The sequence below is a fragment of the Macadamia integrifolia genome, chromosome 9 (genome assembly GCF_013358625.1).
Source record: "Macadamia integrifolia cultivar HAES 741 chromosome 9, SCU_Mint_v3, whole genome shotgun sequence".
Classification (NCBI taxonomy): domain Eukaryota; kingdom Viridiplantae; phylum Streptophyta; class Magnoliopsida; order Proteales; family Proteaceae; genus Macadamia; species Macadamia integrifolia.
The window spans coordinates 23,764,546-23,777,621 of record NC_056565.1 but is presented as its reverse complement, the minus strand read 5'-3'; the positions used below and the strand labels follow the sequence as shown (position 1 = coordinate 23,777,621).

The following is a 13,076-nucleotide window of genomic DNA, read 5'->3' as shown; positions in this document are numbered from 1 at the left end:
ACAACAGAGGGGGTAATTCCCTTAATATCAGCTATGGTCCAACCAATAGCTTCTCTATTTTCTCTCAACAAAGCTAGTAACTCTTCTTCCTGCATAGAGTCTAAATCAAATGCAATGATGACAAGGAGAGTTCTATCTTTACCTGAGATTTGATGGCAAAGGCTTCAAGTCAAGCTTTGGGGGCTCCACTATTGATGGCTTAGGGAGAGATTGGTCCAAAGTCCCAATAGGCTCTGTATAATGCTGCAAGCTCATTACATCATTGAAGAAGTCATTGTCCTCTATATCACCTAGTTGTTCTATGCAATCCTAAAAAATTTCATCAAAATCGATGTCAAATTCAATTTGGAAGGAATCAGGGAAGCATTGCAACATGTGAACATTCTCATGGGTGTTGGGTTGCTTACCCAAATTGAAGATGTTGAAGTCCACAGAGGTGTTCCCAGAGGATAGTTTCATTAGACCATTCCTACAATTAATCAAAGCATTGCTTGTAGCTAAATATGGTCTAGCCAGAATGACAGGTAGCTAGTCTTTCAAGTTCATGACAGGCTAGGTGTCTAATACCACAAAATCTATAGGGAAAACAAACTCACCCACCTTGATTAACACATCCTCTATCATGCCCTTGGGAGTTTTTGCTGACCTACCTGCCAATTGTAGTGTGATGGACGTAGGTTTCAACTCTCCTAGCCCTAATTGCCAGTACACTGAGAAAGGCAATAACTTGGCACTAGCACCTAAATCAAGGAATGCATGCTCAATCTTAGTAGTACCTATGACACATGAGATGGTAGGGCATCCAGGGTCCTTGTACTTAACCATGGTTTGCTAGAAAAAATAGAACTTACATTGGCCATCAAGAATGCTTGCTTGGGCACATTGGTAGTTCTTTTCTAAGTGCATAAGTCCTTAAGCACTTTGGCATAAGCAGGAACCTGGGAAATGGCATCTAACAGAGGGATGTTCACTTGAACTTGTTTGAGCACAACCAAGATTTTATCTATGGGTGCTGCTTTCTTGTTGCCTAAGAGTCTTCTAGAGAATGGGGCTTCAGGGACAAAGACTCTTTCTTGTTCAACTAACTCTTCAGATTTATCTTGTGCTGGAGTGGGAGGTAGATCTTCTTGAAAGATGGTAGGTTCTTCTGATGAACCTAGCGTGGAAGGGAGTGTCTCACTCACCTCAGTGGATGTTTTCTAAGGGAGTTTGAATTTGGAACTTATAAATCATTCCTAAGATACTCATATCCACTCCTCAGAGTATGTATAGAATTGACACGAGTGGAAGTCTGCAAAATGTGGACCTTGCTGATTTGAGTTGGATTGACTTAGAGAAGCTTGGAGAATGGCATTCCTAGGGTTTGGGTCTAGTTGATTTGGCCTTTTGTCTTTCTCCCTTTCATGTAGAGCATTCGCAAACTGAGAAATTTGTTTCTCGATGTTGTGCTGGCTTGTCATGATAGTGCTCATGAGAAGCTTTAAATTCTTTTCTAAGGATGCAATCCTAGAAGACTCACCACCTCCTTTTTGGAATCATGGAGGTTGACCAGCAAAAGGTGGTGCAACTACTGGAGAAGGGGAGGCCTAAAATTAGTAGAATGGTGTGGTGGCATATATACCTTTGGTTAATTTGTTGGGGAACAAACTAACCCTAGTTTACAAATTGGGGATTGGAGGTACCCACTTGATTGTCAAATTGACTATAGGAGAAACTGGGGTGGTTCCTCCATCCTGAGTTGTAAGTTTGACTGTATGGGTTGTTTTGGTACATGGCATTGGCAGTTTCAAGACTCTGGTTCACACCATTCACATTAGAGATGTTGGGGCACTCCTTTGCTACATGGGTAGGAGATTGGCACCAACTACACATAGGAATAAAATGGTGGACCTAGTTAAATTGGGTTGGTCACTTTATTACCATGGCCTCTAATCTTTTAAGAATGCTATCGAATTGGGCCTCTTTTGCAACAGTGCTTTCTACCAGATAGCCTCTACCAGTCCTCTCTGTCTCTTGAGTGGACTTCCACTCTCTAGTCTTCTCTACTAATTCTAACAAAAAATTCCAAGTGACATTGTCATTTGTGTAAGATGTGAAACCTGAAGGGCACATAGATTCCAACAGTTGCTTGGTCTAGTAATGTTTGGCATAAATGCTAAATGTTAATACTATGATGAAGGCATTCTTAGAGCAAGTCTTTGAACCTCTCCATCAGCTTGAAGAATGACTCATTAGGTTTTTGCCTAAATTGCATAATGTCAGTCTGAAGTTTATTGGTTTTATGCAATGGGAAAAACTTCTTCAGAAACACCATAGTGAATTGGTCTCAAGTTGTGAATAGCCACTTTTTGGCTTGGTCCTTGAGAGCAACGGTTATGAACCTAAGCTTCATTGCGTCATCAGTAAGTTGTTGAACTTTGATGAGAATGCAGACCTCTTCAAATTCTCGAAGGAACAAATATGCATCTTCATTAACCATCCCATGAAAATGGGGCAACATGCTAAGGTGTTAGACTTAAGCTCATAGTTGTTCCCTTGAACTGCTGGTAATCTAATACATAAAGGTTGAGCAGCCCTCTAAGGGTAGAACATATCCCTAAGAGTTTTAGGTTATTCTTCTTGATTCATGACTATGAGTATGGGTTCAACAATGTTCTTTGATTGGGTTTTCCTTTTTAAACGGTTCACAGAATTACGCACCCACTCAACATCATGCAACAAAGAGATGACCAGAAAACAAAAGTATATCATTATTATTAATTTTTTTTAAAACAAAGCCCACATAATTATCACGGAATCACAAGATACAATATTAACAAGTTTTCAAAGAAATAAACAATTCCTTTCATTTTTCTCTAATTTGAATTGAATTGTTGGTTTTATTTCAAATCAGGATCAGTGAAAAACTATGATTGTACTTCCCCAACAAAATAGATAGGAAGCATAAAGAGAGAAATATACAATATCCACAAGAAGTCAAGAGAGAAATTACTTAAGCTAACGTGTGTGTGGGTCCTAGCAGGGGAGACCGATCTTACCTTGCAAGGGCTAATCACTACTCCCTTCTGGATTTGGTTGTCCAGACGATCTACCAGTTCACAGGTTGTCTTTTGCTTGGTGGGTGGTCAGTGATAACCGATAGGGATCCGGAGTTTCACTCGCTCATTTGTAAATAAAAATTTGATTAGATTATGGGTTTGGTAACTTGCATCCCAGCACGGATCCCGCAAATCTTTTTAGCAGAACAAGAAAAGAAAGAAATTATTTTTTTTTAACGATTATCGGCAAGGATCCGGAGTTTCACTTTTTTTGTAAATAAAAATTTGATTAGATTATGGGCCTGGTAACTAGCATCCCACCATGGATCCCACAAATCTGCTCAATAGAATAAGAAAAGAAAGGAAATTAATTTTTTTATAGTGACTACCGGTAGGGATCTAAAGTTTAACTCTTTTATTTATTATTTTTTTAATTAAAACGAAGCACTCCGAATCAATTAAAAATATAAAATAAATGCTTTGCCTCCCCAGCAATGGCGCCAAAAACTTGTTGGGCTCAAATGTAAGCCACACTAATTATACTAACCGCAAGCGCACAATGTCAGTTGTACGAACTCAGGGAGGCTGAGTGCTTAATTAACACACTTCCAAATTAGGTAGAGTGCAAATATCAAGAGAGCTGACTATACTAATTTAACTAAATAAACAAGACAATTTGAATAATTAAAATATAAAATTAAATTAGTGCAATAAAATTTTACTAACCAATGGAGAAAGTGAAATAAAACTAATGGGGAAGATTCATTCAGGATTGAGATTCACCATGGGAATAAGTTGAATTAACAATAGGCATAGAGACATATTACACATAGTATGATCTAGGTTTATGGGAGATACGACAATGGCTAACATACCCATGAATAGCATCATTCAATATGCAATATTAAGTTCAACATCGAAAATCCTAATTAGTGTCACTATGACTATGGCGGCTATCATGTATATAATCCTATTGGATGATATACACAATGCGGCGGTCAATCGTAGTAAGTCTAACTAGGTTGATGTCTGTTAAAATAAAGCATGTGCATTATTTATTCATACTAACCACCCAAGACTTCAAATAAATCCCAAAAAAAATGGGTTTAGCTAGTCATGAGAGTGGTGGTGATCATGCTATTTGCATTAAAAATAAAAGGCATAGCAATGTAAATTAAATTTAAAATATAAGAACCTGAATTGAAGAACAACTATAGAATTCTATTGAAGAAGAGAATAAATTTCAAGTTTCTACATATCTAAACTCCAAAGATGCTTTTAAATTTTCAATTATAACTTTAATGGCTCGAATGAAATTTTGCAGAGAAAATAAAAAATTACAACTTGTAAACATAAATTGTTCAAAGCTAAACTAATGAAATGAAAGAAGAAAGATAAGGGAGATGGAGCTTGGTTCCTCTGGAGAGAGGAGAGCTCCTCTACTTATGGAGTTCAACTACCTAAAAAATGAGAAGAAAAAAATAGAAAACAAATAAAATTCAAAATCAATAATAGAAACTACCCAAAATTTGATAATCTAATTCCCTTTACAATATTTCTCTCAATCCCAAAATAGAAGATAGAATATGATCTTTTAGAATATTGTCCAATATAGAAGATCATGAATATGGAACTACTAAAAATTCATCCCAACATATGGTTAAAAACTAAAATAAAAGGTTAACTCAGTCTAAATCTTCCTTGTAGAAATCGTCCACCTCATAGAGGATCCTTGGAATTTATTATGTAGATTTTGCCAAGAGGGGGCCTATAATTGCCTCAAAAGGTCCAATATATATACATTATTGGACCTTTTGAACAAGAGTGAAGAAGATCTTATGGAAATCAAAGATCTTGGCCTAGAAGATCTAAAAAAGATAGTGAACACTAGAAAGGATTATTATTTACTAAAGAATAAGTTTAAATCTCTGGAATTGTTTTTTTCTTTTTTCTTTTAAAAAAAGAAAGAAAAGAATAAAGGTTTTGAATCTTACCAATCTCTTAACATTTTATCAAGACGGGGTACACTAAACACCAATTCCATTTCACTGAAATAGATTTCACATGGTTCGTATCAACTTGTCGGACCACTACTCGAACCCGGAGCAATGGGTGGGAAAGGAAGATGAGGGTCAACTTCAATGGAAAAGGGGGAATCGCCATTTCACAACCTACCCTATACAACTCTAGGCTCTGACCAGGCTGGTTAGAGTTTGATTCCTTAGGCCGAATTTGACATTTGTACTCCACTTGGTCTACTTTGGCCTGAATTCTGAAAACAAGAGAAAATACCTAAAATAACTCTGTTCTAGAAATTAAATGATGTAAATAATTGGATTAATTTGCATGTAAAAATTGCTTAGCATTGCTCTACACATTTCTACCAACCCTGTCTTTTATGAGCATACCAAACACATTGACATTGATTGTCATATTGTTCACAAATGCCTTCAATCTGGTTGCATCTCCATGGCGCACGTTCCATCATGATTTCAGGTGTCAAACTTGCTCACCAAACCTCTTGGACGTAACATTTTTCAGTTCCTTATTTCCAAGTTGGGCGTTACTACCATACACACTCCAACTTGAGAGGGAGTATTACACACATGGGTTCAATGGGTGGAACCCGCTGGCGCCAACTATCAATCCTTAACCTTGCCAACTTGTCTCCCATATATTTGTATATATCTTACCATTTTTGCATCCATCTCAATCTCTTTCTTCCTTATCAGCTTAGCAGTATTATCTCTTGTAATCTCTTGCCTTTCTTATCCCTTAATCAATGGATCTCTTGATGTAATTGTGTATATAAGTATGCCCATATACAGCGAATAATATATCTTCAATTCCATTCAAAGCTCTAATTTTACACTTTTCCAACAAAAAAAATTTCCCTAGCTTTTTCTTTTTCCTAATATGTCTTTTCTCATCTGAAAGTGAAAACAGTAATCTTTTAATTGGTACAGTGTGTAAAAATTCATGAGTTTTGATTCATGGTTAGGCTATTCAAGTTTTGTTCTGTGATTGGGTTTTTATTTTATTTTTTATTTTTTATAGGTAGGGGTCAAAGGAGAGATGAACTCATGACCTACTAATTGTGAGGTGTCCTTGCCAATTGAGCTACCCCTTCAGGTTGGGTTCTGATTCTTGGCTTTCGAGTTCCATCTACTTTTATATGCTTAGCCCAATTCTTGGTTTTGTTATCATTGATCACTACCTGCTCACTTGAAATCTGAGGATGAGTCACCACTTGTCCATGGCGGCGTGCAATCCTCCTGAACTAATGCTTAAGCCTACAGGAATGTATCAACTGCCTCGTCTCTGTTGGTTTCTACCTTTTTTTACGTTGTTCTGTTTGTTACTTGTTTACTTCCATTTTGTTAGAGTTGGTAACATAGATGAGTTCATAAAAGTAGAGCCTAATCCATTCTCAACCCAGTCATCCAAGGCACATCATCGACCACCACCACCGACGAACAGTTATCCGTTTATTCGGGCTTTGAGAACAGTAAAGAACAAGAGTGATCCTTGTGGAGGAAGGTACATCTATGTCCATGACCTTCCTCCACGGTTCAATGAAGATATACTCAAAGAGTGCAAGTCTCTCAGCCTCTGGACTGATATGTGCAAGTTCATCACCAATTCTGGGCTTGGCCCCCCATTGGAGGAAGATATCAAAGGGGTTTTCTCCAATACTGAAATGTATGCCACCAACCAGTTTGCTCTGGATGTGATCTTCACCAACAGAATGAAGCAGTATGAATGCTTGACGCGAGATTCTTCAATTGCCGCCGCCATTTTTGTTCCGTTCTATGCTGGAATGGACATTTCCCGCTACCTTTGGGGTTATAACACCTCTGTTAGAGATGCAACATCACTAGCTTTGGTGGATTGGCTTGTCAAGAAACCAGAGTGGAAGGTCATGGGTGGTAAGGATCATTTCCTGGTTGCTGGTAGAATAACTTGGGATTTTAGAAGATCAACTGATCAAGATTCTAGCTGGGGTAACAAGCTTTTTACTCTTCCATTTGCTAAGAATATGTCGATGCTCGTGGTTGAATCCAGCGCATGGAATGGGAATGATTTCGCTATACCATATCCTACTTACTTCCATCCATCTAAGGATTCAGTTATGTTTGAATGGCAGGATAGGATGAGGAAACTGGAAAGGCCATGGCTTTTCTCATTTGCAGGAGCTCCAAGACCAGGGTATCCTAAATTAGTTAGAGGACAGATCATTGAGCAATGCAAGAAATCCAATCTCTGCAAGCTAATAGAATGTGGAATTGGGCAGAGTAAGTGTCATTCTCCAAGCACTGTAATGCAAATGTTTCAGAGTTCTCTGTTTTGCCTTCAACCTCAAGGTGATTCATTTACAAGAAGATCAGCTTTTGATTCAATTTTGGCTGGTTGTATACCTGTGTTCTTCCATCCTGGTTCAGCTTACACACAGTACACTTGGCATCTCCCAAGGAATTATTCAAAGTACTCTGTTTTCATTCCAGCTGATGATATTCGTTTAAGGAATGTTAGTATAGAGGAAAGGCTTCTGCAAATTTCTCCAGAGCAGGTGAAAATGATGAGGGAAGAGGTTATAAGTCTCATACCAAGGTTGACATATGCAGATCCAAGGTCTAAATTGGAGACTCTTAAAGATGCATTTGATGTAGCTGTGCAAGCTGTTATAGACAAAGTTACTAAGTTAAGAAAGGATATCATTGAAGGTCATGAAGATCTTAATTTTAATGAGGAGATTGCTTGGAAGTATGCTTTGTTAAAGGATGGAGAAAGTGAGTTAAGGCCTCATGAATGGGATCTTTTCTTTTCAAGTGGGGATTCAGATAGTTCATCTAGTCAAGCCTGATCCCTGTGATGAAGCTTGAAAGGGTTGTCCATTTTGAGATGACTCTCATAACAAGCCAAGAGAATGGTTTTTTTCATTCTCTTTTTGGGAAAATGTTTCCAGTGAGGGAGTGTGGTTCCTATGCGTGTATAAAAGCTAATGGGAGCTCACAAGGAAGCATCTACGGAAGTGTCATTTTTTTTTCATGGGGACAGACCGATCATTTCACTCACCATGTATCCAGACGTAGGAATCACACTTCCCACATAAAACATTTTTCCTTTATTTATTTATTTTTCCAAACAGTTAAGTGTGACTAGGGTTTTTTGTTTTTTTTAATGCTCAAGTGCATATCAAGTTTCAAAAGCTCCAAATTTTAACATTTGGGTCAAATGGTTTAACATCTTTTTTCATGTACTTTGGATCTTTAATTTATTTTATTTTTTAATAGAATATTTGAGGATTGTACAAGCACATTATTCACACATACAAAAAAAAAAAAAAGAAGAAATATTTTCTATGGGGCTTTTCGTGCTCAACTAGTAGAGACATTTCCCACTTTACTAGTTGTTATTAGAATGAGTCAGTTACGTAAGATAAAAACAAAATTTTGCTGTTATTTGGGTTGCAAAAACTTTCCTGCTATCCAGACTTACAACCAAAAAAATAAAATCTCAAAAGATATTTTTAAAATATAAAGACCTATGAAGGTATTTTGAACTCAAAAAAATTAAAATGAATTATTTCATTTCTTTGGCCTCGAATCCAGGTGACCAGCTAATAGCAAGGAAAAAAAAAATACAGTAAGAAGACAACTAAAACAAAACTAAACCTTGATTAACGTTGATTGCCTTATCTTTATAGAAATTTCAAAGTGTTTCTGGCCGTAGTTATTGACTTAAAGGTAAGCTACCTTGGCTTCGCTTATAAATCTTATCCTACTTGACGTAACAAGACAATGAAAGAGTGAAAGAGCCAAGCAGCGTGATCTTTTTGCACACCGCAGAGTCTGTATGTTTGGATTGCCGTTCCCAAGGCCGGATAAAAGAGGGTCGATGTATCAAGTCAGCAGTCGGCACATACTGTGGCAGTCGGCACGTACTGTTTAGATAGTGGAGGATCGATGTCCCCTAAGAACGACATGTTACACTATGACTTAGATGTAGTGAAAAGTGATTTAAAGGTTAATTTGGGTTCAGGATTAGCCAACGCAGACGCCAATGGGATAGAGAAACCCAAAGGCATAAATGGTCTATTCTCTGAGCTTGTTTTTCCCCACTTGGAAGCTTTAGAAGAGTCTATCTTGGGCTCTGAAAAGTTGGGTTTAAATCAATTCCATGCATCTCTATTCTTCCTTCAATCTCTTTCATTCATAGTCTAATAATGCTTATTTTTCTTACTTTTGTTTTAGCACTACAAGAAAAGCAAGTTTTTGTTGCACTTTAACAAGACATCATTATGTGTTATTCCATTAGTAGAAGAAATGCATGTTGCCATAAAAGCTCCTGGTCCGGATGGTTTACCTTCAGCTTTCTCATTCGCAATTTCTTTGTTACTGAAGAATTGCCGTTAAATTGTAATGAGACTTTTCTATGTCTTATCCCTAAGATCTCTAACCTTGAAAGTACATATCAATGCAAGCCAATCAACCTTTGAGTGGTTGCCGTGAAGGTTATTGTTAAGTCTGTCTCGAACTCTTAACCCGTTTTGAAGATTGACCCGATCCGACATATTTTGGTGGCGATCCGAATGGGAATTTTTCTGAGATATGTGATGGAAGCAGAGGGGTTGGGCCGATAGGCCCAAGCCTGGAGCCCATCACTGATCTCGTATGGGGGTGCGGGGGTGTAGCCCTCGCGGTATGGTTCGACCGGATCGACAGCGACCCGATGGGTCAACCCACGTTTTTGGAGTATATATAATGTACTGTTGCTTGTTGAGAAAGTCATTGTATTCTAGGGTTTTCACGAAGCTAGGGTTTCAGGGCGAGTTCTTCTTCACCGCTGCTAGGGTGTAATCTCTCTTCTGCATAGTGAATCATCTTCTTCTTCGCCTGAGGACATAGCACACCACCCTGGTGTGTGAACCTCGTTAAATCTCTGTGTTGTACGGATCTAATGTCTCCCTTTATTCGTGTTTCTTGGTGTTTGATCTAACAGTTATTACTAAAATTTTGGCGAATAGACTGAAAGAAGTCTTGGAACTTTTGATATCCCCTGCCCACAATCTGCTTTTATTCCCAAGTGATCAATATCTGACAATATCTTTGTTACACATGAGATCTTCAACTACATCAACCATATCCTTGGCCTTCAAGCTAAATATGATCGAGTCTAGTGGAATTGCTACATCAATTCGGCTTCTTATACTGATTTTAGGTATACACGAATTTATTGCAGCCACGAAAAATTAAATTGGTATAATACTGAATTTGTTGTTATTCTTATTTGATCAACATAAAGCACAATCAAGTTGGTTCGAACCCAATTGGAAGCTAACTCATTAATCTTCTAGAAATCAATGTACCGAGTTCTACTTACCATGTTGAGAAGCCCAATATTATACGTACAAAGTAATATACGGATTTAGAGGGACTCTTTGGCCAATTCAGCATAAGGGATATTCCATCGACTGCTTTCCTATTTCAACATTTGGAAAGTAGTTCAAAGGACTTTGTGGTGACCACTTCATCTCTACTTTTCCTTATAAGGCAGTTTTTTTATTTATTTATTATTATTATTTTTTTTTTTAGTAAGAGCTCATAAGGCAGCATTGAGCACAATCCAAAAGAGGAGGACGATTTAGTAGAGATTCCCCACCCTTGGACGGTTTTGAGGAAATTCCCCTTTGGACGATTTTGAGGAGAGAGAGAGAGAGAGAGAGAGAGAGAGAGAGAAGGGGGGGGGGGGACGGTTTCATGAAGGCAGCCATGTTTGGATGATTTCTTCAGCCCTCTCTTTCCTTGCTTTTTGTTTGCTTTGAAGTGTAGTTTGTCTTTACTTTTAGTTGTAATCTCAGCCGTAAGATTAGATGACGGCATGAGATTAGGATCTTAGGCTCTTTTTTTTCAGGAGCTTTTCTTATTGTAAGTAGTTAAAAATAGGGTTGCAGATCTGTTTCTGACTACCCAAACCCACCCTAAGCTCGAATAGGTGTTGTGCTAAGATTGAAAAATATTAACTCGAGTTTAGGCTTAGGCTTGGTCCAACCCAATCCTGACTTCAACCATGATTATAATATATATATATATATATATATATATAATATGTTCTATATATATTCCTTTCGATTTTTGTTGTAAATATTATTATAATACATATAATATCCTCTGCCATAAAATATATTGGATTAAAGTAGGTTTTGTTGGTCTCATTTGACTTAGATGAAAGAACCCAGCCCAACCTGGTCTGTCCTAAATGCGGGCTATGGTTGATTTGTTTGAGGCCCTGGCAGGGCTGGGCCGGGCCCAGGTCAAGTCCAATTAAAGGGATGCAGGGTCGGGTTAGGGTTTTCAAAAACCCAGCCCAATCCAGCCCATGTGCACCCCTAGTTAAAATTGATTAATGAATTATTGTTCGGTTGAGGAGCTTCAACCTTGAACTGTTCTACCCCGTAACCCTAAAAAGTTATGTTACATTCTTGAAGAGTGGCAATCTTCCTGTGTCCTTGAAGAACCACCAAAAATTTCAGTACAACCTAAAAGAACTGTAGTTTCCCTCTTGCCTTTCATTTTTTTCTTGAGTTCGTTTTGCATGGTTGCACACCTAGAAGAGTGTGTTCCAACTCTCCCCATCAATAATGTAATCCCTTCAAAGGGTTCACTATTCTTGGGGATGAGACTAACATAATTGTATCTGTTTCAACCTTCTTACCGGGGAAAAAAATAAGAACCTCAATTTATACTCCAAGGCAAGAAAGGCAGATTATAAACTGGAAGAAATATTCCCTCTCTTTCAGTCCTAATACACCTATCCTCTTCCAGCATTGGTTCTCTTGTATTCTCAATATTTCTTGTGGCAAAGGTCCCAGTAAATATCTTGGCTGTCCAAAACAATTTTTTTTTTTTCTCTCACAAATTATGCATGTTCACACTTTAAACTCGTTGCCTTTCACTACAACCAACTCCGTAAGGTAGCGTCTAAATTCTTTTGGTGGGATGGATTTGACAAGAGAAAAATTCATTGGATCTCTTGGCAATGACTTTGTCAATCTAAGTAGATGATGATTGAGTTTTTGGGATCCGGCACTTCACAACTAATTAAGCATTGTTATAAAAAGTGGCATGGTGTTTATAAGTATATATACAGGGCTCCGTCCCTCCGAGAAAATACGTTTTAATTGTAGGAAGGCCGAGTAGTGTATAGTGTGCACACCATCAACTGACATGTACGAGAACCCTCAAAATTAAATTCAAATTGGCAAAAAATAGAAAATCCATGTAGGGAACAACACTTCCAGATTCCCCCATGCATAAAGTTACCAAAATTCCAAAAATTACAAAAAATTGAGATATTTTGGAGGGTTTGGATATCACCAATGGAGACATCCGTTAGGATCTAGGTTTCAATCAAGGATTTAGTTATCGATATCGGTATTGGTGTCAGTTGATATGAAATAGATTGGTATTGGTAAAGATAAATGTATATCTTTTTTTTTTTTTTTTTTTAACCCCTAAAATGATATAGATAACGATCCAGATCTTTTCTTTTTCATTGATGTTTTTATTTCTATTCAAATTTAAAAGAACTAATTTGATTGCTATGACTCACAGTTTCATCTTAATATGGATAAAATAGCGGGTAGTTCGAGAAGACCAAAATTTAAAGTTGATATAGGTGATTAATATTTCTTCATTATTCCATACATAAAAAAAAAAAAAAAAAAAACCTTTATTTGGATGGGTTGAATTTATTGCTCCATACCGATACTTAAAACCATGATCTCAACAACCAAACTCATTTTTATTGCTAGCGAAATACTAGCAATAAAATCTAGTTTTATCGCTGACAAAATCTTCTTGGCCTGGCTATAAATAGCTTGGGCAAAACATGGACCAAGAAAAAAAAAACCTAGCAATAGAAAGAAAGAGAAGAAGAGGAAACAGCTATTTTCCCATTCCTCTTATCTATTTAAATTAGTTTATTTTCATATTCATAAATTGAGTAATGCTTGGATTAGGGTTTTTTTTTTTTTTT

The 13,076-nt window shown here is 37.3% G+C and overlaps 1 protein-coding gene across 1 annotated transcript; it reads left to right on the top strand.

Moving 5' to 3' along the window:
* The first annotated feature begins 6,106 nt into the window (after positions 1–6,106).
* On the top strand, positions 6,107–8,284 carry LOC122087913 (xyloglucan galactosyltransferase MUR3-like). Its single transcript, XM_042657038.1, has one exon. It carries the CDS (start codon positions 6,277–6,279, stop codon positions 7,900–7,902), a length of 1,626 nt encoding a protein of 541 aa, XP_042512972.1. The 5' UTR covers positions 6,107–6,276; the 3' UTR covers positions 7,903–8,284.
* Positions 8,285–13,076: the final 4,792 nt, after the last annotated feature.

Bases quoted from the DNA above. Each gene is read 5' to 3' on its own strand.
- LOC122087913 (XM_042657038.1), top strand. From the start codon at position 6,277: ATGAGTCACCACTTGTCCATGGCGGCGTGCAATCCTCCTGAACTAATG.